At 48.5% G+C, this 23,975-nt stretch overlaps 3 protein-coding genes across 6 annotated transcripts; 1 reads left to right on the forward strand and 2 right to left on the reverse strand.

Moving 5' to 3' along the window:
- Nucleotides 1-664: 664 nt before the first annotated feature.
- Nucleotides 665-5,211, reverse strand: LOC118234548 (biotinidase-like). Of its 4 annotated transcripts, none has more exons than XM_035431150.1 (5): nt 4,954-5,211; nt 4,638-4,756; nt 3,595-3,867; nt 3,086-3,235; nt 665-2,203 (listed from the first exon to the last, which is right to left on the reverse strand). In XM_035431150.1, exons 3-5 carry the CDS (start codon nt 3,826-3,828, stop codon nt 944-946), a joined length of 1,644 nt encoding a protein of 547 aa, XP_035287041.1. In that variant the 5' UTR covers nt 3,829-3,867; nt 4,638-4,756; nt 4,954-5,211; the 3' UTR covers nt 665-943. The 4 variants fall into 4 exon arrangements, with proteins under 4 accessions (XP_035287041.1, XP_035287043.1, XP_035287040.1 ...); XM_035431152.1 differs by lacking the exon at nt 4,954-5,211 and adding an exon at nt 4,878-4,915; XM_035431149.1 differs by lacking the exon at nt 4,638-4,756.
- A 1,731-nt stretch (nt 5,212-6,942) lies between these two features.
- Nucleotides 6,943-10,776, reverse strand: LOC118234549 (biotinidase-like). Its single transcript, XM_035431153.1, has 5 exons — nt 10,381-10,776; nt 9,140-9,388; nt 8,620-8,769; nt 7,226-8,401; nt 6,943-7,105 (listed from the first exon to the last, which is right to left on the reverse strand). The coding sequence occupies exons 1-5, from the start codon at nt 10,381-10,383 to the stop codon at nt 7,061-7,063; spliced, it is 1,623 nt and encodes a 540-aa protein (XP_035287044.1). The 5' UTR covers nt 10,384-10,776; the 3' UTR covers nt 6,943-7,060.
- On the forward strand, nt 9,278-23,374 carry LOC118234551 (acetylcholinesterase collagenic tail peptide-like). The gene is made up of 18 exons (XM_035431155.1): nt 9,278-9,405; nt 12,508-12,697; nt 13,358-13,467; nt 14,040-14,231; nt 15,137-15,190; nt 15,443-15,469; nt 15,661-15,732; nt 16,088-16,150; nt 16,302-16,328; nt 16,579-16,623; nt 16,844-16,879; nt 17,185-17,265; nt 17,375-17,471; nt 18,790-18,929; nt 19,481-19,600; nt 19,962-20,088; nt 20,535-20,637; nt 21,814-23,374. The coding sequence occupies exons 2-18, from the start codon at nt 12,601-12,603 to the stop codon at nt 21,881-21,883; spliced, it is 1,461 nt and encodes a 486-aa protein (XP_035287046.1). The 5' UTR covers nt 9,278-9,405; nt 12,508-12,600; the 3' UTR covers nt 21,884-23,374.
- Nucleotides 23,375-23,975: the final 601 nt, after the last annotated feature.

The following is a 23,975-nucleotide window of genomic DNA, read 5'->3' on the forward strand; positions in this document are numbered from 1 at the left end:
TGTATATTTGAACCATAAATCCTACCCATTCTTGTCTTAGCTTTGTGTCAGCCCTTGAAACCCCCACATAACATGGATAGAATCTTAGAACGGATCTTCATGGTAAAAGCCTTGCATGTGTTTCCGTTAATATCTGACCAACCTTTCTCCTTTAAAAATCAGTTATTGTTCTTCAGTTACTATGTTAAAATCCCATGCTTAAGTAATATTCTGGCCTGCGCATAGCACTTCTTCAATTGATGAAATAAGAATGTTCCTTGATTTCAACATTGTGATTTTAACAGAATTCCTAAACTATCCTCGCTGTCATAGCCAATAGAGTCTTCTAAAATCCTTCCATTGACCTTTTATATCGTCTGTGTTAATGTTGTATACCCTGGGCATAATGAATAGGAACATCAGCCAAACATCATGTTAAATTTAGTCTGTTTTGGCCATTTTTGTGCTGGCCTCTTGTCTATGGGGAAATTATCATGGGGCATCTCCACAGGAGAAAACAAATCCCCAATTTCCTCTCTCTGTCAGACTCATCTTCACCCTCAGCATTACTGCTGTCTTCATTACTAACACCCCCGTGAGCTTGTGCATCTGTGAGCTTGTGTGCCTGTGAGCCTGTGCTGGAAAGCTTGTGTGTGATTCTGGTGTTTTAATAAAACCCTAGAAATAGGACAGAATAGAAGAGAACTTTATTGTTAAAACAAGTGGAAAATTTCCTTTGTGTGTGGCAGTTAATTGTAGCACACACTGACAAAGACAGTATAATCAACAAAGTATTAAAACAATCAAGAATGCAGGAGATGAAGGAATAAGAAACCAGCCACAGTGATGGTGCAAAAAAAGGGTGACACAGTTAAACACCCAAAATGAGGGAAGTACAGGACATTTCCTCACGGGCTGATTCACTGTGAGGTGTGGGTGTGGTCACGGTGAGGTGTGGGTGTGGTCACGGTGAGTTGTGGGTGCGGTCGTGGTGAGTTGTGGGTGCGGTCACAGTGAGCTGTGGGTGCGGTGAGGTGTGGGTGTGGTCCCGGTCATACGCTCTGCCGTAGAGTGCAGCAGTCACCAGACCGCGCTCCATCTCGTGGCGGGTCATGTAGAAGCCCCGCCCCTCCCAGCCGCTGTGGTCGATGCGGTCCAGCTGCATGTGGCTCCCGAGCACGCTTGGGAACACGTGGCGCGTGCTGAAGTTTCCCATCAGCCGGAAGTCCAGGAGCGTGTCGGCGTGGTCGATCTCTGCCCCACAGGCCTGAGGGGTGGGACCGCTGCACCTAATCAGCGCGCACACCTGCAAGTAGTATGTTCCATCAACCACGTGCAGGCCATCGAAGGCTGCCAGGGCGTAGAGCTCCTGGGGCGCAGTGCGCCTTTGGAACTGCAGGTGGCAGCAGAGTGCATTATCACACACAGACAGGTTTCCCTCAGCACCCTCTATGAGCACCATGGTGTAATTGTCGCTCATCATATCCGCCTTGAAGGGGCTGCTGGGGGCAGCTGGCTCCTCTGGGCGACTCCTTCCCTCAGGGACAGTCCTCTGGCACTCCCCGTCCCCCTGCTGATAGCACGGGGGCTCCTGGTCTCCTGAGATGGGTGGTGGGAGGGGGAGGCTGTGGGGTCGAAGGTCAGGCCTGAGGGAGTCCAGAACAGGCAGAGTTTTCACCAGCAGCCGGCCAGCTTCTGGCTCGCCCGCCCCCGCATGGTGATGTAATGTCTCCCGGGGGCTGAATATCCCGCTGCCTGTCATTCTCAGCTTATCTACGCGAAGGTTAGCGGACAGGAGGGTGGTGTTGGTGGCGTAGGAGAAGGAGCGGTGAAACTGTACAGAATCCAGCAGGGGGAGTGTGTTCATCCAGGCTGTGGGGAAGATGAGCTGCCGCACGTCCAACTTCTCCACCAGCTCCATCGCTGGGTTGTAGAACAGGATGTCGAAGCAGGTGAACAGGCCGAAGCGGCCAGCGAAGGGAGTGTCGAAGGTGATGAGCTGGGGGTCAGCAGGCGTGTCAAACTCGAATTCGAAGAACAGGTTCCGCTTGCGGTAACGCGCTACCAGTGTGCCGTTAGCACTGAACACCACATTCGTGTTAAACTGGTAGCGCCTATCGGGGGGACAGGGGGGGGTCTGGGCATCGCAATCCTCACGCCCCGGCATGTTTGCCACCAGGTACAGGCCGTTGTTCTTGGCCATGCAGCTGAGACGATGCAGAACCTGCAGGTGGAGACAAACCCAAACAGAACTTTACAGCACCAAACAAGCACATGGAACCTTTGCTTCGTCTCACACAGAACCTCACTTCCTCCCTCACAGTACCTCACTTCCTCCCCCACAGAACTTCACTTCCCACTGAGCACCTCACTTTTTTCCCACAGTACCTTGCTTCCTCACACAGTACCTCACTTCCTCTCACACAGAATCTTGCTTACGCCCACAATAAACCTCACTTCATCTCCCAGGGTACCTCTCTTCCTCTTACACAGTACCTCACTTCCTCCCCCAGAGTACCTGACACAGACCCTAGCTTCTACCCACACAGTACCTCACTTCCTCTTACACAGAACCTTACTTCCTCTCAGAGTACCTTTCTTCCATTCACACAGAACCTTACATCCACCTACACAGAACCTCACTTTCTTTCCACACAGTACCTCCCACCATATCTCGCATCCTCCCACACATAATCTCATTACCTCACTCATAGTACATCACTTCCTCTCACACAGAACCTTGCTTCCTCTCAGGCAGTACCTCACATCCTCCCACACAGTACATCACTTCCTCTCACACAGAACCTTGCTTCCTCTCACACAGTACCTCACTTCCTCCCACATGACATTACTTCCTCCCACACAGTACATCACTTCCTCTAACAAAGAACCTCACTTTCTCCCACACAACCTCACTTCCACCTACACACAATCTCAGTTCCTCTTACACACAACTTACACCTGCACAGAACCTTGCTTCCTCACACAGTAATTCACTAAGTCCCACACAGTAACTCACTTCCTCTCACACTGTACCTGACTTCCTCCCACACAATACCTTTCTTCCTCTCACTCAGAAACTCAGTTCCTCTCTCCCACACAGTACCTCAGTGTTTGGGAAACGGGCTGGGTCAGAACAGGGGTTCCAGCTCACAGTTGTGGGATCTGGCACCGTCTCCAGGTAACCAGCGATGGACTCCCTGCTGAAGTTAAAGCTATGAATGCCATCTTCTGGAAACACAATGATGTGGGCACCCTGAAGACAGGAAGGACAGAGTTACTGCACCTTGAACACAGGAAGGACAGAGTTACTGCACCTTGAACACAGGAAGTACAGAGTTACTGCACCTTGAGCACAGGAAGTACAATCCAACACATTTGATGGTGTGTATCTGTATGTGCCCAAGTGTATAATGTTTATAGATTCATAGGTGTAGGTAAATGTTTACAGGTGAAGGGATGCAGGTTTATATTTGAAGGCATAGGTCTGTATGTATACAGGTGCAGGCATGTACGGTTACAGGTGTAGGTTTATTGCTATACTGGTGTAGGTGTGGAGGTTTACACGTGTAGGTTTACAGATGCATAGGTCCAGGTGTGCAGGTATGGTGTTACCTGTTTGGCGGCAGCAGCAGCCTGCTCCTCATACACGTCCAGGTTCTTATTCATGTGTTCCAGTGCTTCCTGCCGGCTCAGCGGAACCTTGGGCTGCAGGTTCCGAATGAGGTGGTGCTCGTACACGGCCGCCACGTAGGACCCACCCCCTGCCCCGCCCCCTTCTCCGCCCCCTGCCCCGTCCACCCCCAGGCTCAGCATGAGGACTGCAGCACCCAGAATACACCACGCCATCGTTGAACCCAGATCAGACCAGCGCCGATCCACTCTGCCCTGCAACAGAGAGACTCCAGGTAACAGCTGACCTCAGATAAGCAGGAAAACCCTCCACAGGGTGAAATGTTAGCCTGGCCCCGGTCAGAGGCTCGGTCCGAACCAGAGCCCCATGTACTGCTTCCTGTGTTCTGTGTACTAGCATACCGTGTACTATACTTTTTAGTATGCGACATGCAAAAAATATCCCCCAGACGTCCTACCTATGCAGTTGGCATTTAAATCTTGCGCAGCCATGCTCACAAGTCGCCCTTGTTGTTTTGTTGAAGTAAAATGTCAGTGAAGCTGTTCCGTCATATTTACCATGCAGCAAACAATGTGTACTCAGCAAAAACCCAGAAATAAGTTTATCATCCGAGTATTTTAAGTACACTACATTCAGAGAAAATTTCTCCCGTTAACTTTCTCATCCAGTGTACCCAGCACGCCCACTCAATAGTGTGAAAGGGCTCTGATTCGGACAGCACCCGAGTCTCGTCTGTTTAACTGCACTCTGTCTATTGCAGCGGTCCTCGTACCAGCTTCTGGAGAGCCGCAGGGTTTCTGTTTTTACTCAGCATTTCATCCATTTCATTACTCCGTTAAATCCATTGGTTTACCCAGTTAACTCGGCTCGCAATAATTATTTGATCTGAATTGGTCGCTCTTAATGTGAAACCAAAAAAACTGCGTCAAGATTCTGCGATATATTAGCGCTGCTTCCAGCGCAATGTGTAGGCTACCGAACACCAGCATAAATAGATATTCAATAGGAAAGCGAATTCAAATACCTGGCTAGCTACCCAAGAAGGCAGGATAAGCTTCACTTAACGCGAGTCCAGGTTCTACCTTCAATCGGTTAAATCTTACGTCTTTGATCCAACGTCCCCTGCGTTATACAAGAATCCTTCTGTTCGGAAGGAGAAACCGTCATGCGCCATATACAAAATTTTACACTCAAGCCACTGTAGTTTCCCAGCTATTTAGCAAACTGGTGATATTCGACAGTATAATCAGAAATTACCGTTTACCATCAGATAATATCGTGCGTTAGCCAGACCCTTGCCCTGTTCTGCGGTGTTTTATTAAAGAAAATTCCGGACTCACCATCTGGCGAAAGGGAGCTCCAAATACGCGGCTCTGCGATAACGGCTGATGATAAAGCGTGTATGGCGCTCATTTCTCCGAAATGAGTGTTGAAATTTCGGACATGTCCAAAAAGTAGCCTCGTGATTGGCTGCAACCTTTCCAAGGTCTTACGTGGACATATTTTTTAACGACTGTATCAGCAGTCGTTCGGTTTCTGAGAAGGTGTACAGTGTATCGTTAAAGTATTCGCTCAGACTAATTTACAGACGTGTCCCCCCGTCTTCCTCTCTTCTTTTTTCTTTCCCTACTCAATTTGTTGCACATTTGTTGCAACACCTTATTATTTACTTGCGATTGTTGATCTACCAACTTGATGTCTTTAGATGTTCTTCGTTTTGTATTGCATTCGCACTTTGTGTTTCAAATAAATAAAAAAATAATAATAATAATGAGAAGGTTTATCGACTTCGCAGCACTGATGTCAATAAATGAACACCATCAATGCTGCTTTATTTTAGACGAACCATACATGGAATTGCCATTTAAATCTGCCAGTTCGCCTTCCGTTTCAAACCGCACTGCTAGTTAACTTTTTCCTGTCCTCGTGCAACCATAAGGTTTACTTTGGCCGTGTTACGACATTACCCACCTGACAGGCCAAGACAAATTTATTGAAACACCAAACAAACAGTCTAAAGTACAGCCACATTTAATATTACAGTAATCCACTGTAATGTTAAATTTTGCTGTGTAATGCACTGCGATATAATTTAATGTAACACAGGAATGAAATAAAACTAAGCCATGGAAAAGATGCTCAACTATGTTAAGCAAATATAAATGTGAAAAAATGTGTTTTATTTCTTTTAAAAATCATTGTTTAACCAGGAAGCCAGACAGGAGAGGGAGACAAGCAGACCCTGTTCCTCATGTCACCCACTGCCAGAAAACAAACAATTCAACATGTGTGAGAGGAAAAGGAATTGCTTTTGGGGGTAAATAATCAATGATATATAATGCAGTATTGTTTAATTTAACCTATTATCAATTAATATCAATCACGTATCAATACACAGAATAAACTGTTGGTTTGAGGGAGGTAAATATAGTTATTTATATGTATCCATTAATTATGATACCATTGTAAGTTCCCAGGTAACTTCAGTTTTGACTATGTACCTGCACATAAACACAGGATTTGTTGCATACAAATTTTAAGAAGGTCTTGATTGCAGCGCGCAACTGGAGTTCAGTATCGACTGATTGGCAGTAAGTCTCCTGCTAATGCACACCCCCCCCGTTCAGAACGCACACAGCAAAAGTGTACTAGAGTCTGCTCACACCTTACCCCCCCCCCCCACTGTACCTGCTCACACCTTACTCCCCCCACTGTAACTGCTCATACCTTACTACCCCCCCTTTACCTCCTGACACTTTACCGCCCACTTTACCTGCTCACACCATACCCCCCCATTTTATCTGTGACCTTACCCCCCACTTTACCTGCTCATACCATACCCCCCCACTTTACCTGTGACCTTACCCCCCACTTTACCTGCTCACACCTTACCCCCCACTGTACCTGCTCACACCTTACCCCCCCACTTTACCTGCTCACACTTTACCCCCCCAATGTACCTGCTCACACTTTACCCCCCCCCCCCACTTTACCTGCTCACACCTTACCCCCCCCCACTCCACTTTACCTGCTTACAATACCCTTCGCTGTCCCAGGACAGAAATGAAAACACATTACATTTACATTTACATTTACATTACAGGCATTTAGCAGACGCTCTTATCCAGAGCGACTTACACAACTTTTACATAGCATTTTACATTGTATCCATTTATACAGCTGGATATATACTGAAGCAATTTCGGTTAAGTACCTTGCTCAAGGGTACAACGGCAGTGTCCTACCCGGGAATCGAACCTGCGACCTTTCGGTTACAAGTCTAGTTCCCTACCCACTGTGCTACACTCCGTCCTAAAACACAAGCTAAATTCCAGTTCTCACCCTTCCAGTGTAGTTCTACACACACACTTCACTCCATTCCCCATGATGCACCAAATGGGCTGCATGTGCACGTGTTCATAATCCAGTGTGAGACTCTCAGTATTTCTACACGTTCATATCACTGCCCCCAGCGGCGGTGTGGGTGTGGTCAGGGTGAAGCGTGGTTGTGGTGAGGTGTGGGTGTGGTCATGGTGAAGCGTGGTTGTGGTGAGGTGTGGGTGTGGTCATGGTGAGGTGTGGGTGCAGTCAGGGTGAGGTGTGGGTGTGGTCCCGGTCATACGCTCTGCCGTAGAGTGCAGCAGTCACCAGACCGCGCTCCAGCTCGCGGCAGCTCATGTAGAAGCCCCGCCCCCCCCAGCCGCTGTGGTCAGGGCGTTCCAGCTGCATGTGGCTCCCGAGCACGCTTGGGAACACGTGGGGCGTGCTGAAGTTTCCCATCAGCCGGAAGTCCAGGAGCGTGTCGGCGTGGTCGATCTCTGCCCCACAGGTCTGAGGGGTGGGACCGCTGCACCTAACCAGCGCACACGCCTGTACGTAGTATGTTCCGTGGACCACGTGCAGGCCGTCGAAGGCCGCCAACGCGTAGAGCTCCTGTGGCGCAGTTCGCCTCCGAAACTGCAGGTGGCAGCAGAGTGCATTATCACACACAGATAGGTATCCCTCAGAGCCCTCCACGAGCACCATGGTGAAACTGTCGTACATCATCTCCGCCTTGAAGGGGCTGCTGGGGGCAGCTGGCTCCTCGAGACGACCCCATCCCTCGGGGACAGTATTCTGGCACTCGTCGCCCCCCCGCAAGCAGTGCTGGGGCTCCTGGTCTCCAGAGAATGGTCGTGGGAGGGGGGGGTTGTGGGGTCGAAGGTCAGGCCTGAGGGAGTCCAGAACAGGCAGAGTTTTCACCAGCAGCCGGCCAGCTTCCGGCTCGCCCGCCCCCGCATGGTGATGTAATGTCTCCCAGGGGCTGAATATGCCGCTGCCGGTCATTCCCAGTGTGTCTGTGCGAATGTTAGCGGACAGCAGGGAGGTGCCAGTGGCGTAGGAGAAGGAACGGTGAAACTGCACGGCAGCCAGCAGGGGGAGCTGATTCATCCAGGCTGTGGGGAAGATGAGCTGCCGCACCCCCAGCTTCTCCACCAGCTCCACCGCTGGGTTGTAGAACAGGATGTCGAAGCAGGTGAACAGACCGAAGCGACCAGCGAAGGGTGTGTCGAAGGTGATGAGCTGGGGGTCAGCAGGCGTGTCAAACTCGAATTCGAAGTACAGGTTCCGCTTGCGGTAACGCGCTACCAGTGTGCCGTTAGCACTGAACACCACATTCGTGTTAAACTGGTAGCGCCCATCGGGGGGGCAGGGGGTTGTCTGGGCATCGCAATCCTCACGCCCCGGCATGTTTGCCACCAGGTACAGGCTGTTGTTCTTGGCCATGCAGCTGAGACGATGCAGAACCTGCAGGTGGAGACAAACCCAAACAGAACTTTACAGCACCAAACAAGCTGTTACATCATACAGCCACAGTAAATTCATCAGACACATTGAGAAGGACATCTGACTACACAGAACCTGACTTCCTCCCCAATAGTATCTCCCTTTCTCCCACATGGAACCTCACTTCCTCTCCCACAGTACTTCACTTCCTCTCCCAGAGTACCTCCCCATCACAGTACCTCAGTATTAGGGAAACGGGCTGGGTCAGAACAGGGGTTCCAGCTCACAGTTGTGGGGTCTGGCACCGTCTCCAGGTAACCAGCGATGGACTCCCTGCTGAAGTTAAAGCCATGGATGCCATCTTCTGGAAACACAATGATGTGGGCACCCTGAGGACAGGAAGTAGAGAGTTACTGCACCCTGAAGACAGGAAGTACAGAGCTACAGCACCCTGAGCACCGGAAGTACATAGTTACTGCACCCTGAATGCAGGAAGTACACCCCGAACCAGCTGTGAGCACTTGTTGTGGGTGTGCAGATGTAGGTGAACAGGTGTATGCATACATTTGTAGGTATGCAGGTGCAGGCATGTACGGTTACAGGTGTGGGTTTATTGCTATACTGGTGTAGGTGTGGAGGTTTACACATGTAGGTTTATATTTGATGGCATAGGTCTGTATGTATACACGTGGAGGTGTGTAGGTTTCTAGGTGAAGGAGGTTTAGATGTGTAGGTCCAGGTGTGCAGGTATGGTGTTACCTGTTTGGCGGCAGCAGCAGCCTGCTCCTCATACACGTCCAGGTTCTTATTCATGTGTTCCAGCGCTTCCTGTCGGCTCAGCAGAACCTTGGGCTGCAGGTTCCGAATGACGCGGTGCTCGTACACGGCCGCCACGTAGGACCCGCCCCCTGCCCCGTCCACCCCCAGGCTCAGCATGAGGACTGCAGCACCCAGAATACACCACGCCATCGTTGAACATTGATCAGACCAGCACCGATTCACTCCGTCCTGCAGAGAGACTCCAGGTAACAGCTGACCTCAGCTCTATAAAATGGAGCTAAAAAATATAAACAAACTATGTAGCGTTTAAATCTTGGTTCAAATTATGTGTTTCATGGTTTAAATATATTGCTATATGCTGAAGACGAGGGAATGTCAATCACTAAAACGTCTCGTTTTGTGTTTATAAATCGCCAAGATGGTCTAAAACTTTCATCTCCCATGCTTCCCCTTTCACATCGGCCGGGGAGTTTATAGTTATCTGTCGTCCCGATCCTTGCGACTTAAAAACCCGATTTTATCTCGCAGACCAAAGCGCGCAACTTTCTGAGGCTTACGTTAACCACAGACCTTATTTTCGGCAGAAAACTAAATCCCTATGGGAAGAATGCATTGGAAATCTGACAAAAAATGCGAACTTCCGGGTTTTAGGACTACAAATTTATTGGATCAGTCCAATTAACAGTATGGATCAGTCTCATCTGCCCGTACAGCACACTGTCTATTGCTGCGGTGTGTATACCAATCCATTGATTACGCAGTTAACTAAGCTCTGGTCTGAATTAGTCGCTTTTAATGTGAAAACCAAACCTACCAGTTTGTGAAATATTGGTGCTGCTTCCAGCGCAATGTGTAGGCTACCAAACATCATCATGAATACATAGTCAGTGGGAAAGCGAGTTAAATTACCTGGCTAGCTACCTAGGAAAGCAGGATAAGTTTCAGTTAACACGAGCATCGGTTGTCTTTAATCGACTGAATCGTAGCCTACATCTTTGATCTAACGTGAACTCGCGTAACGTTCCAAATGTCATACTGGTTGGCACTTCCATCTCTTCACACATAAAAAAGTGTGATTCCTGTTTCCCAGCTAGTTAGCAAAATGGGGGTGTTCGACGTGAAACCAAAAAGCATCGTTCAGCATTATAGAGTAATGCCGCGCTATAGCCAGACATTTGCCCAGTCCTGCGGTGTTTTATAAAAGAAACTTTCGGACTCACCATCTGATAGAGGATCTCCAACTTTACGACGCTGCAACGACTTCCGGTAGTATAGGCTATGTATATTATTTTATTGTAGGCTATTTATTTACAATTGAGCAGTAAGCAGGTGGCTGCTCAATTCTAAAAAAATGTTCGGCGCAATTTCGCACATGCCAAAAAAGTAGCCTCGTGATTGGCTGCAAGCTTTGCAAGGTTTTACGTCAGCATTTTTAATCGTCTTTTGTTTTGAAAAGGGTACAATGTCTGCACAGCATTGCTGTAACTAAATGAGCGACATCAGTACTGCGTTATTCGATACGAATTATGCATGTCACTGCCATTTAAGGCAGAAGAAAGTCCGCCTTCTGTTTAATAATGCATCGCTAGCTGTAGGCCCACTGTCCTTGCGCGACGCTGAGTGGACTTTGGCCTTGTTTTTTCAGGTCACGACATGGCCACATGACCGGTCGAGGCAACTTTATTGAAACATCAAAAAGCTGCATATCGCGACCACTGTCTGAAGTGCAGCCACGTTTAATATAACAGTGCAATCCACTGCAGTGTGATATATTGCAGTGTGACGCACTGTAATGTAATATAAAGCAATTTATTAGAAACATTAATAGGCCGTGGCAATGATGTTTGAATGTGTGAATACATGAAACCATTAAAAAAATTGTAATTTCTTTTTAATTAATATCTAATTCATTTTTAGCAATAAAGGAAATTAACTGCTGCACTGTCCCTGCAGGGGGCGCTGTTGCTCATGTAACCCTGTACCAGAAAGCAAATAATGAAACATATGGGAAGGGAACACTAGTTGCTTATTGTTTAATTTCATCTATTATCAATCAAGTATCCATGCATGTAATAAACTGGAGTTTTAAAGGAAGTAAATATCGTTATTTTCATATAGCATTGATGATATTTAGTATTCTGAATTTTCATTTAAATTATAAATATATCTGTGAAAACTAACTCTTATTCTATAGGAAAAATGCGTCTCTAGCGTTTGTTAATTCATGATTATATATATTTAATATTCCTTTGTTTGACTATGTAGTTCTAGCAGCCCTGCCTTAAAATAAATGTTCATCTTATTTAATAAAGTTTATGGATATTTGAATAAAATGAATTCTGTATTTGTCCATAAGTATCGCTGCACCTAATCCTGCTTTAGAAAGTGCCGAGCTCGGGGATCCAGAGCGGAAGAGTTCCTCTCTGTAATTGCGGTGTCATTAACTCAGACGTACAGCCGATACGCCGGTAAATATTTGCTACACCGCTGGCTTCGGGGCTGGACTGTGGAGGGACGACGCTTTGGTGGGTTATTTATTTATTTATTTATTTTTAAAAGTTTGGGAAAGATCTAGTAGTATTCCCATATCTGGCTCCACGAGCAGTCTTGCATACGCCCAGGTAAGTGGGTTTCCCCGCGCGCCAAACATTAAATAAGTACCGTACATGACCAAATTCGTGTGATCCTCTGTTGTTTAGGGTTTAAAAACTATTTTGTTTTCGACATAATTGTAAATTTAATAATTATAATTTCAATATAGCTCGTAAAGGTAATAAAGAACGCCCGGGAATGGGCTAATTATAAAACTGGTTTCAGCACGTTTTATAACACATGATGGTATATATTTAATGGAAATTATCAGGGACTGGGAGGAATGTTTCAGTAATATTAGCGCGGCTGGGAAACGGGAAGGGGTGCTGAACGTGCTGGCGAGTGTCCAATCTGTTATTTTTATTTAGTCTGTGGGAGAGTGGATCACCGGTAACGTCGTTTCTCGCGCGCCTGTCATTTTATTTATTGACATTTGCATGTGTCAATTTTAACGAAGATCCACCCCACGCGATGCTGAGGTAACCACGCGGTTAAACGGGGTGAGGTTTGCGCGCACAATTTTATCATTTCAACTGCGATCTACAAAAAACAAAACAACAACAAAAAAAAAAACAATCAATCAATCAACCTGCTGTCTTCCCTTTCTCGTCCATGGGAGAGGGGCGAAACAAAAGCCAAACGCGGTGGTGAGGGAGTCTAATATTGGCGCGCGGGGCAGCTGACCCCTATAATTTTAGCTCTGTCTGGCTAGGGGGGATTCCAGGAACCGTTCCTGGCATTCTGCTTTCCGACAGTGGCACATCCGCCGGGACGGAGGGAGAGAGGGGCGACGAAGAGGGGCCGATCCGCCGGGACGGGGAGAGAGAGAGCGAGCAGACCGTGGCAGGATGGTTGCGATCAGATGCGCATTATGTCTTCAGCTGCTGTTCTCCTGTGCCCTGGCGCAACTCCCTTCCCTCGAGAGTACCGTCAGTCTGGCCACAGGTAATACACTGTGCATGTGCGTGCGTAAGTGAGTGCCTGTATGTCTGTGTACGTGCGCGCCTGTGTGTGGGTGTATGTGTATATGTATATGTGCATCCTTTGTGTGTGTGTGTGTGTGTTGGCGTGCATGCTTGTGTTGTATGTGCGCGTGTGTGTGTGCATGCTTGTGTGTGTGTGTGTGTTTGTGTGCATGCTTGTGTGTGTGTTTGTGTGTGTGTGTGCATGTGCATGCTTGTGTGTGTGTGTGTGTGTGTGTATGTATGGGTGTGTGTGTGCATGCTTGTGTGTGTGTGTGCATGTGCATGCTTGTGCGTGTGTGTGTGCATGCTTGTGCATGTGTGTATGTGCATGCTTGTGCTTGTGCGTGTGTGTGTGTGTGTGTGTGCGTGCGTGTATGTGTGCGTGTGTGTGTGTGCGTGCGCGCGTGTGTGTGTGTGTGTGTGCGTGCTTGTATGTGTGTATGTGTGTGTGCATGCGTGTGTGCATGCGTGTGTGCACGCATGCTTGTGCGTGTGTGTGTGCATGCTTGTGCGTGTGCGTGTGTGTGTGTGTGTGTGTGTGTGCATGCTTGTGCTTGTGCGTGTGTGTGTGTGTGTGTGTGTGCATGCTTGTGCTTGTGCGTGTGTGTGTGTATCCTGGTGTCTCACACTCTTTCTGCAGGTTTCAAGTCTCTGGACCAGAGGAGGTCTTTCATCCCATGCTGTCTCCTGGCCCCGCCCCCACCCCCACTGTTCCCACCCCCTCCCCTGCTGTGGGAACAGCCCAGCCCTGTGAGTGGCAGCTGAGCACCCGATCAGTGGCTGGTGATCATGTGACCTGTCTCAATAACTGACTGATCCAGGAACAGTAGTGTAGCTACAGGGGCTCAGTCTTGGCCCGTGTTTCAGTGGAGCTGTCTGTACCCTCATTTAACCAAACTAATGCAGACACACACACACACACACACAGGCACACACATACACATACACATAAACACACACACAAACACAAAGTCTGATAGCTTCAGACTTTAAGCTTATACTCTTCCATTTAAACCTATAGAATATGAATCAACAAAACTTTAATATGTTGGTGATGAGACACAGCATCATGATATGAGACCTAAAATTGTAAAGATTGATATCCATATGTGCAGATAGAAGCAGAAACCTGTAATTAAAGGCACAGATTTTAAGTGCGGTTAATGTATCTTTCACACCACAGACGGTAAGCACTGCAGAGGCCTGTACGTCTGGAGTGGGCTAAACCGCTGCACATGCCATTCGAGTGCCGCGTTTATCGCATTGATGATGTAACACAGACGGCCGTTTCTGATTGGTCATGAGGTTTCTGTTGACTTTAGAGCCCGCCCAGCCTGCTGCTGAAGTCAGTCTTTTACCCTGAAGAGGAGGAGGAGGAGCCTGTGGTTCATGTATCTGCCTCTCCAGCCCCACCCGCCCCACCTGAACCCCCCGCCCCACCTGAACCCCCCAGACCCCCTGAACTCCCCTGCCCCCCCGGACCTCCCGGACCTCCCGGACCTGCTGGGCCCATGGTGAGTACTGGGGTAAACACACACACACACTCACATACACATGTACACACACACTCACTCACACACAAACACACACTCACACACTCATCCTCACACACACACTCACACACACACACACACACACACACACTCACCCTCACTCACACACAGGCACACACACACTCATACTCACATACACATGCACACACACACACTCATACTCATACTCACACACACACACACACACACTCATACTCACATACACACACACACACACACACACTCATACTCACACACACACACTCATACTCACATACACATGCACACACACACTCATACTCACATACACATGCACACACACACACTCACACTCACACACAGGCACACACACTCATCCTCACATACACATGCACACACACACACACACACAGGCACACACACATACACATGCACACACACACACTCATACTCACATACACATGCACACACACACACTCATACTCACATACACATGCACACACACACACACACACACACACACACCTACCGCTCTCACCTACACACACACATACACACACACACACACACACTCATACTCACATACACATGCACACACACACACTCACACTCACACACACTCATACTCACATACACACACACACACACACACACTCATACTCACATACACATGCACACACACACACTCATACTCACATACACATGCACACACACACACTCACACGCACACACACACACACACACTCATACTCATACTCATACTCATACTCACATACACATGCACACACACACACTCACACACAGACACACACACACGCACACAAATACACACACTCATCCTCACACACAAACACACACTCACACTGTGATGGATGTGAGGTGCTTAACGTTAGGCTGTTGGGTTCCAGGGTCCCAGTGGAATCCCAGGAATCCCTGGAGAACAGGGACCAAAGGGAGATAAGGTGAGGAACCCCACCCACATAAATCAGGTCAGAGGTAAAACTGTTAACTGGTATTATCTATTGATGTGGATCGATCACTGAAGCAATGTGTGTGAGGTTTTATTTGCTGTTTGATTGGCTGTGTGTGTTTGTGAATGTGTGTGTTTGAGTGTCTGTGCATGTGTGTATGTGAATGTGTGTGTTTGAGTGTGTGTGTTTGTGTGCATATGTTGGTGTGTGTAAGTATCTCTGATCTGAGTTCTCTGTTGCCAGGGAGATATTGGCCGCTCCGGATCAAAGGTAAGAGTGACAGCTGGGTCCCGTCACATGACCCATAATGTGTGTGTGTCTGTCAGAATGGGAAACTATGGGTATGTATGTGCAGGTTAGCCTGTGTGTGCGTGTGTGTGTGCGTGCGCATGTGTGTGTGCATGCATGTGTGTGTTTGTGCAATAATGCGTGTGTTCTGAGTGTATGCTGTGCTCCTATAGGGTCGTGCCGGTCCACCTGGTCTCCCGGGGCAACAGGGACCTGCTGGCTGGCCGGGACCGACTGGACCCAAGGTGAGTATGCCCCTCTGACATGACCATGATAACACATTACATATCACACACAACATGGTGTAATAACAACCATGATTACACATTACATATCACACACAACATGGCGTAGTACCGACCATGATAACACATTACATATCACACACAACATGGCGTAATAACAACCATGATAACACGTTACATATCACACACAACATGGCGTAATAACAGCCTTCATACATGACCATGATTACACATTACATATCACACCCTTCTGATACAGCCATGATTACTTATTACATATTACCCAAACATTATGGAGCTGACTGTATTATTTAATATCTATCTCTCTGAATATTGGCTCTGTTGGGACGTCCAGGGGGAGAAGGGAGACCCCGGTCTTCTGGGATCACCGGGGGTCAGAGGTTCAATCGGCCCAAAGGTGTGTAACTCGACCCCCTCCTGTCCCCCACAGCAGGCCTGTGTTTAAAAAAAGTTTTGGGAACTCAAAAACGGAGCCTTTGGGAATACATCCTTTTGTAAAGCAATCTTTATGAGCAGCAGGATGACGTATGCTCTCTCCTTTCCTGCAGGGTTCACCTGGATACAAAGGGGAAAAGGTCAGCGCTGTCTGTACTACAATTCCCACAATCCACACACAGAACATTTCACATTTCCTGCTTTCACACACGTCACTTGCCACATTCTCTCCTGCTGTGACAGACTACACTTCCCACCGGCCTCTCCTCTTGTAACACACTGCATTTCCCACAGTTCCCTCCAGCAGTAACACACTACATTCCCCAGAGTCCTCTCCTGCAGTAAGTGCTCTGCTTCCACTCACGGTGCTGTTTCTTTCCTTCCTGTTAGGGGTCACGAGGTGTACGAGGCGAGGCTGGACTGAAAGGGGATAAGGTGTGGTGAGGGTCTCAGCCTTGGGGGTGGGGGGGGGGGAGGGGGAGGGGGAGGCCCTGTTTTAGCCGTTAGCCTGAGGGGTCTAGGCCTGTGCGGTGCTACTGGAGAGGTCTCAGCCCCGTGGTGGGGGGGGGGTTGTGTTTTAGCCGTTAGCCTGGGAAGGTCCAGGCCTGTTCAGTTCTGCTGGGGAGGTCTCAGCTTCGCTTTTCATGTGTTCCAGGGCTGGATGGGACTCCCTGGAATGCTGGGACAGAAGGTGAATGGACACCAGGTACCCTCCTCAGTATCACGGTTTGTGTTTCATCTTTCAGTATTTACAATCTCTCTGTTGCTCTCTCTCTTTCTCCCTCCATCTCTCCTTCCTTCCCTACTCTCTCTCTCTCTCTCACTCTCACTCTGTCTCCCCTTACTCTCTCTGTCTCTCTCTGCCTCCATCCCTCTATCTCTCCCGACCCCCTCTCTCTCAATGTCTCTCTCTCCATCCCTCTCTCTATCTGTCTCTCTCTCCATCTCTCTCTCTCTCCCCACTCTCTCTCTTTCTCTCCCTCCCCTCTCCACCAGGGAGAGATGGGTCCTAAGGGGGAACCTGGAGTTTGGGGGAGCAGGGGTCCAACTGGGCGACCAGGGAAGAGAGGTAAAAAGGTAAGAGGAGTCATTTGGCCCCCAACCCCCAAAATACTGCCCTGTCTCCCAAGCACCCTGAATTACCGCCCATCCTGAACACACCCTGGTACCTGTCTGTCCGGTCCAGGGGGCGAGGGGCGATATTGGGCTCACTGGTCCTGTGGGCCCTGCTGGACCGCCGGGCCCCACGGGACACCCCGGAGCCCCAGGCCTACCTGCCTCAGGTAAGGAGCGGGATACAGGGGACATACAGGAGTCAGTGTGAGGGGGATACAGGGGCAATATAGGGGTGAGTGTGAGAGGGATACAGGGGCAATATAGGGGTGAGTGTGAGAGGGATACAGGGGTGATATAGGGGTGAGTGTGAGAGGGATACAGGGGTGATATAGGGGTGAGTGTGAGAGGGATACAGGGGTGATATAGGGGTCAGTGTGAGGGGGATATAGGGGTCAGTATGAGGGGGATATAGGGGTCAGTGTGAGGGGGATATAGGGGTCAGTGTGTGGGGTATATAGGGGTCAGTGTGAGGGGGATATAGGGGTCAGTATGAGGGGGATATAGGGGTCAGTATGAGGGGGATATAGGGGTCAGTGTGTGGGGGATATAGGGGTCAGTGTGAGGGGGATATAGGGGTCAGTGTGTGGGGTATATAGGGGTCAGTGTGTGGGGTATATAGGGGTCAGTGTGTGGGGGATATAGGGGTCAGTGTGAGGGGGATATAGGGGTCAGTGTGAGGACTTCTGTCCCTGGGTGTTTATGTATAAGAGGCAGTAGAATATCACACTGCTGGCTGCCAGGTCAGGAAGTAGCAGCAGGAGTGTTTTTAGCTCCAGAGAACTCAATCCGCTGTCAGTGTGTGATATCATGTCCTCAAACTGACCGAGGAACAAACACACACACACACACACACACACACACACACACGCACGCGCGCGCACATTTTTTTCTTTAATTAGGTCCACATTTATAAAATACATCCTAAGGGCCCAAATATATTTCAGTTGCTGTCTGATGTCATTCACTTGAGTGGCACATACACATATACACACATACACACATACACACATACACACACACACACACTCTCACACACACACACACATTACATCAGTGCCTAATTAAAGGTTTGGGGTTTGATCGCTCCTACATCCTGACCGACACACAGAAGCTTTAAACCCCACAGTGCAGGCCAGATTCACAGTGTAGAAACTGTGCGTGCGTGCGTGTGTGTGCTTGTGTGTGGGTGTGCTTGTGTGTGTGTGTGTGTTTGTGTGTGTGTGTGTGTGTGTGTGTGTATGTATGTGTGTGTGTGTACGTGCGTGCCTGCATGTTTGTGTGTGCGTGCGTACCTGCGTGTTTGTGTGTGTGTGTGTGTGTGTGCTTGTGTGTGCTTGTGTGTGCGTGTTTGTGTGTGCTTGTGTGTGCTTGTGTGTGCGTGTTTGTGTGTGTTTGTGTGTGCTTGTGTGTGTGTGTGTGTGTGTGTGTGCGTGCGTGCCTGCGTGTTTGTGTGTGTGTGTGTGTGTGTGTGTGTGTGTGTTCCAGGGCTGTATCTGGTGGGGGAGAAGGGCGAGAGGGGGTTGCCAGGTGCGCCTGGTCAATGTGACTGTTACTCCCCCCTGAACATCAACCGGCTGCCCTATAAGGAGTCTGCCCCACAGGGCAAGTTCGTCCGGGTGCCCCTGGTGAGTCCCCTCAGCCAATCCACTGCCAGACAGCAACTGAAGCCATGTTACTGTTGCTCGTTTTGAGAATGCAACCTTTAATTGCTCAGAAACCGAAGGGAAACATGGTAACCTGATTGAAGCAGGGCAATATTCTCCTTCGATAATTCTCAAATATTTTTGGAGCGCAATTAACAGGTGGTCTTCCTTTTCTATCTTTCTGTTTTTTTGTTTTGTTTAACTATATCTTAAGTATATGATGTGGTTGTAAACATCCAAACTATACATTGCTGCTGATAGGCTGTCTTATCAACATCTGAAAAATATCAGTGGTGATTTCATTTTTATTTATTTATTTATTATTATTATTTTTTTGCATTTCACATTGCCTCTGAAGTTTGCCTCTGAATACAGAAAAAAAGGAAATACATCAAAAAAAAATATTCGGTAATTATCGGACACATTGTTGCGCATTGAGGTTTTAAAGTGCCAAAGAGATCTGTAAAGAGCCAAAGTCCCTCTTATTTCAGACAGTAGATCAGCTGACTAACTTTTTATTTGGCCTGTCGCAGATTTTTGTGGTTAACAGTGAAGAGGAGTTGGATCAGCTGCACACAGAGAATGCGCTGGCCTTCCGGAAGGATCAAAGGACACTCTATTTTAAGGATGAGGATGGATGGCAGCCGATCAAGGTATCTCAGGGGAGTGAGAGTCGCTGGTGTCTGATTGGTGGTCATATCCCAGGGGAGTGAGAGTCGCTGGTGTCTGATTGGTGGTCATGTCCCAGGGGAGTGAGAGTCGCTGGTGTCTGATTGGTGGTCATATCCCAGGGGAGTGTGAGTCGCTGGCCTCTCATTGGTGGTCATATCCCAGGAGAGTGTGAGTCGCTGGCCCCTCATTGGTGGTCATGTCCCAGTGGAGTGTGAGTCTCTGGTGTCTCATTGGTGGTCATATCCCAGTGGAGTGTGAGTCTCTGGTGTCTCATTGGTGGTCATATCCCAGTGGAGTGTGAGTCGCTGGCGTCTGATTGGTGCTTTTTTTAACCCCTTCCAGCTGACGCCGTTCCAAGCGACGGAGCAGGCGGCGGAGGGGGGCGGAGCCTGTGGGGACGGGCGGGTGCAGACGCGTCGTGGGGAAGCCTGTGATGATGGCAACAGGATCGTCACCGATGGCTGCATCAGTGAGTCACGGCCACTCCACTGCCCCGTCCCTCTCCCCCTCGCCCCCTCTCCCCCTCTCCCTCGCCCCCTCTCCCTCTTTCTGAAGGGCACGGGTTGTTTTAGTGACACACAATGTCCGGATTTTACTGAATATTTAGATTGTCCCATCACTGTTTATTGGACAGTTTAGACTTAAATATGAAGATAGTTTGGTGATTTGGTGACTAAGTAGTCTCTCTCCCTCTGTCTCTCTCCCTCTCTCACTGTCTTTCTGAAGAGAACAGGTTGTTATAGTGACACAAAATTTTTTACTGAATATTTAGATTTTGCCATCACTGCTTATCGGACAGTTTAGAATGAAATATTAAGATGGTTTGGTGATGTGACAAAATAGTCTCTCTCCCTCGTTCCCTCCCTCCCTCTCTCTCTCCCTCTCTCTCTCTCTCTCTCCCTCCCTCCCTTGCAGAGTGCCAGAGGGCGTATTGTGGTGATGGGTATCGTTATGAGGGGGTGGAGGAGTGCGATGGGAAAGACTTCGGTTTTCACACCTGCAACACCTTCCTTCCTGGGTTCGTTCTCCTTCCAACTTTTTCATTTAGCAGATTCAGAAATATAACTAACTGCTGCTTCGGGATGATGTACACGTCTCCTGTCTGCAATGATGTACACATCGCTGCTCTGTGATGATGCACACATCTCCTGTCTGTGATGATGCACACGTCTCTGTTCTGTGATGATGTACACATCTCCTATCTGTGATGATGTACACATCTCTGTTCTGTGATGATGCACACATCTCCTGTCTGCAATGATGTACACATCGCTGCTCTGTGATGATGCACACATCTCCTGTCTGTGATGATGCACACGTCTCTGTTCTGTGATGATGTACACATCTCCTATCTGTGATGATGTACACATCTCTGTTCTGTGATGATGCACACATCTCCTGTCTGTGATGATGTACACATCTCTGCTCTGTGATGATGTACACATCTCCTGTCTGTGATGATGTACACATCTCTGCTCTGTGATGATGTACACGTCTCCTGTCTGTGATGTACACATCTCCGGTCTGTGATGATGTACACGTCTCTGCTCTGTGATGATGCACACATTTCCTGTCTGTGATGATGCACACGTCTCTGTTCTGTGATGATGTACACATCTCCTATCTGTGATGATGTACACATCTCTGTTCTGTGATGATGCACACATCTCCTGTCTGTGATGATGTACACATCTCTGCTCTGTGATGATGTACACATCTCCTGTCTGTGATGATGCACACGTCTCTGTTCTGTGATGATGCACACATCTCCTGTCTGTGATGATGTACACATCTCCTGTCTGTGATGATGTACACATCTCTGCTCTGTGATGATGTACACATCTCCTGTCTGTGATGATGTACACATCTCTGCTCTGTGATGATGTACACGTCTCTGCTCTGTGATGATGTACACGTCTCCTGTCTGTGATGTACACATCTCCGGTCTGTGATGATGTACACGTCTCTGCTCTGTGATGATGCACACATCTCCTGTCTGTGATGATGTACACATCTCTGCTCTGTGATGATGTACACATCTCCTGTCTGTGATGATGTACACATCTCTGCTCTGTGATGATGTACACATCTCCTGTCTGTGATGATGTACCCATCTCTGCTGTGTGATGATGTGGAGCACATTTATTTGGGAATATCCGATGATGTCATTCATGCCTCTTCCATTGTTTCCTAGGTCATTTGGCCAGCTGAAGTGCACTGCGTTCTGTACTATCGACTCAACAAACTGCAAGTATTTCACTTGAGTGCTCAAAGGACTGAGACAACCTGAAAAACTACAGAACCATTGCCTACATAACCCATAGTCCCTATATCACCAACTGTTCTTCCTTGCTATTGAACCAGGAGCTTGCTCTGTTGATGGCCGGACAGGCATTGGAACACTGCATTCTGTCTTAATCACTCAATCAGGATTTAGCTGTCCCGCCCCGCACCGCCCCGCACCGCCCTGCCCCCAGCTGGCTTATTGTATTTCACATGGGGGGGGGACTGGTCTCTGTGGGAGGGGGCGGAGCGATGAGCATCTGCAGAGCAGCCAGTCTCCTGCCTGGAAACATGGGAGGAGTATAATCAATACAAAGACAAATGTGATTGGCTGAGAGAACATGGCTGTGAAATCATCGGGACAGTTGATTGGTCCAGATTTTTTTTTCAAGCAGAATCCATGGCGATTGCAGCATTTCCTGCTACTGTTGTTCAGCAGGAGACCTGCTCACCTGTGCAGTAAGTCTCCCCCCTGACTGCCCCCTGCTCTTTACTGCCCCCTGCTGGAGAAGATATTCAGGTTGTGTTTTTGGCACGAGGAGGGTGTTAAATGCATCGGTCCTGAGGAGTGCTGAACTGAACCTGCATATGGAAACTGTTTGGGTAATGTGAGATACAAGGCCATTACTGTCCTGGCACGAGGGCAGAGCTCTCTAGTGACACAGATCTTAAACCGGATTGAAGTTCTCAGAATAGGAAGAGCAGTGTCACATGTCCATCTGCTGGAGACACGCCCAGTATCCGGATACTGGACTGGGTCAGAGGTGAACCCAGGAACTGCTACTGCTACTGTGGCTGTAAATAGGCTCTCCCCCCCCCCCCCCCCCCCCCCCCCCCACTGAATTTCACCTTGTGTATTTATCCAGGGTCCCCTCCTCAGTCACACCTGTATATATACAAACCACACCTGTACACCAGTTTACAGACCATACCTCTCACAGGCACACCTGTACACCAGTTTACAGACCATACCTCTCACAGGCACACCTGTACACCTGTTTACAGACCATACCTCTCACAGGCACACCTGTACACCTGTATACAGACCATACTTCTCACAGGCACACCTGTACACCTGTATACAGACCATACTTCTCACAGTCACACCTGTATACAGACCATACTTCTCACAGTCACACCTGTATACAGACCATACTTCTCACAGTCACACCTGTATACAGACCATACTTCTCACAGTCACACCTGTGCACCGGTGATATGTAAAGCTGTATTAGCAGGTTGTTCTTGGGGCTGCAGGTGACCCCTCTCGGCCGTGTGTTCTTGTAAATTATGATGATGTCATAATGCACAGGTAATTTAGCCTGGTTTTATTTCCAGTTTATCGCTAGCCTCTGCTTGTCTGTGCCTTCGAAACGCAGATGGTTCTGTAAAGTGCATCATATCATTATAAATAAATGCATAGCTAATTGGTGCTCCTCTTAAAAGAGGATCTGACCCAAATTCACTTTTACTCGCTTTCAGAAACTGTGCCTGTTGTGAACTTAATTTACAGGATGAGGTCCGGTGATTTTTTTAAATGTTGATTTTTATTTATTTTTTGGTCGTGTATAGATTGTTGACAGGTGGGTAAAACGCAGGTGTAGATTCTGAAGTGAGGCTGGCCCGAGAGAGACATGAGTCATGTGATGTGGATTTTAAAAGGAAGAGAGCCTCACTGCTGGGCCTCGTCTAAACAGTAAACAGAGAAGCCGTCACCGTGGGCAACACTCGGTTATATGATCTCTGTAACCATGGACACAGGTCAGACAGGAAGTGGGCAGGAAGCCAGGAATAAGGAAAGGCCAAGGACACACTTTAGCACACACACACACACACACTATATACTCACACTCGAACACACACACACACGCACACACACTATGTACTCACAGTCACACACACTGTAGCAACAGAGATGTCAAGGTCAGCATCCCCCCCCACTCCCCTTTCATTCATAGCTCAGGAGGTAAGAGCGGTTGACTGGCAGTTGGAGGGTTGCCAGTTCGATCCCCTGCCCTGGGCTTGTCGAAGTGTCCCTGAGCAAGACACCTAACCCCCTAATTACTCCCAATG

This window comes from Anguilla anguilla, chromosome 8 (assembly GCF_013347855.1).
Source record: "Anguilla anguilla isolate fAngAng1 chromosome 8, fAngAng1.pri, whole genome shotgun sequence".
NCBI classification, from domain to species: domain Eukaryota; kingdom Metazoa; phylum Chordata; class Actinopteri; order Anguilliformes; family Anguillidae; genus Anguilla; species Anguilla anguilla.